This window comes from Pteropus medius, unplaced genomic scaffold (genome assembly GCF_902729225.1).
Source record: "Pteropus medius unplaced genomic scaffold, Ma_sr-lr_union100, whole genome shotgun sequence".
NCBI classification, from domain to species: Eukaryota; Metazoa; Chordata; class Mammalia; order Chiroptera; family Pteropodidae; genus Pteropus; species Pteropus medius.
The window spans coordinates 1-632 of NW_024343829.1; the positions used below are offsets into that span (position 1 = coordinate 1).

The 632-nt window shown below is 57.4% G+C and overlaps 1 gene segment (V, D, J or C); it reads right to left on the minus strand.

Moving 5' to 3' along the window:
* Nucleotides 1–63: 63 nt before the first annotated feature.
* Nucleotides 64–581, minus strand: LOC120607032 (probable non-functional immunoglobulin lambda variable 5-48; the record flags this gene model as incomplete). The annotated part of the segment is given in 2 exon segments: nucleotides 64–416; nucleotides 534–581. Coding segments are annotated over 2 exon segments (399 nt in total), but the record flags the coding sequence as incomplete, so codon positions are not given.
* Nucleotides 582–632: the final 51 nt, after the last annotated feature.

Genomic DNA, 632 nt, shown 5'->3' on the forward strand with positions numbered 1-632 from the left:
TCCAAGGCAGAGAAAGAGTGACAGCCTCAGGTAGAAAGAGCACAGCAAGGCTTTTAGTCTCACTTCCCCGTGACTCTGGAGCACTGTGTGAGTCTTAGAGTTATCATCCCATGTTCTACAGTAATAGTCGGCCTCGTCCTCAGGCTGGAGCCCGGAGATGAGCAGAAGCCCTGCGTTGGCCGAGGCATCTTTGGATCCAGAGAAGCGGCTGGGGACCCCGGAGCCCTGGTGCTTCTCGGAGTCTGAGTAGAACCTCAGGAGATACCGGGGAGGGCTCCCTGGCTTCTGCTGATACCAGCGTATCCAGTAGCCACCAACACTGAATCCACTGCTCAAGGTGCAGGTGAGTCTGGCTGATGCTCCCAGAGAAGCAGAGAGGGAGGGCGGCTGAGTCAGCACAGGCTGGGAGAGGGAACCTGCAAACACAGACAATTGTCAGGGTTGGGTTAGGGACAATGATAAAGTTTCTGGGGAGACTGAGCACGAAGGGAATGAAATTCTAACGTAGGTCTGATCTCGAGGCCTGTCTGTACCTGTGCACTGAGAGAGGAGCACGAGGAGGACGGGGGTCCAGGCCATGGTGCACGCAGCCCCTGAGCCCACAGTGGGGCTGGGCTGCCCCAGGCCTCCTT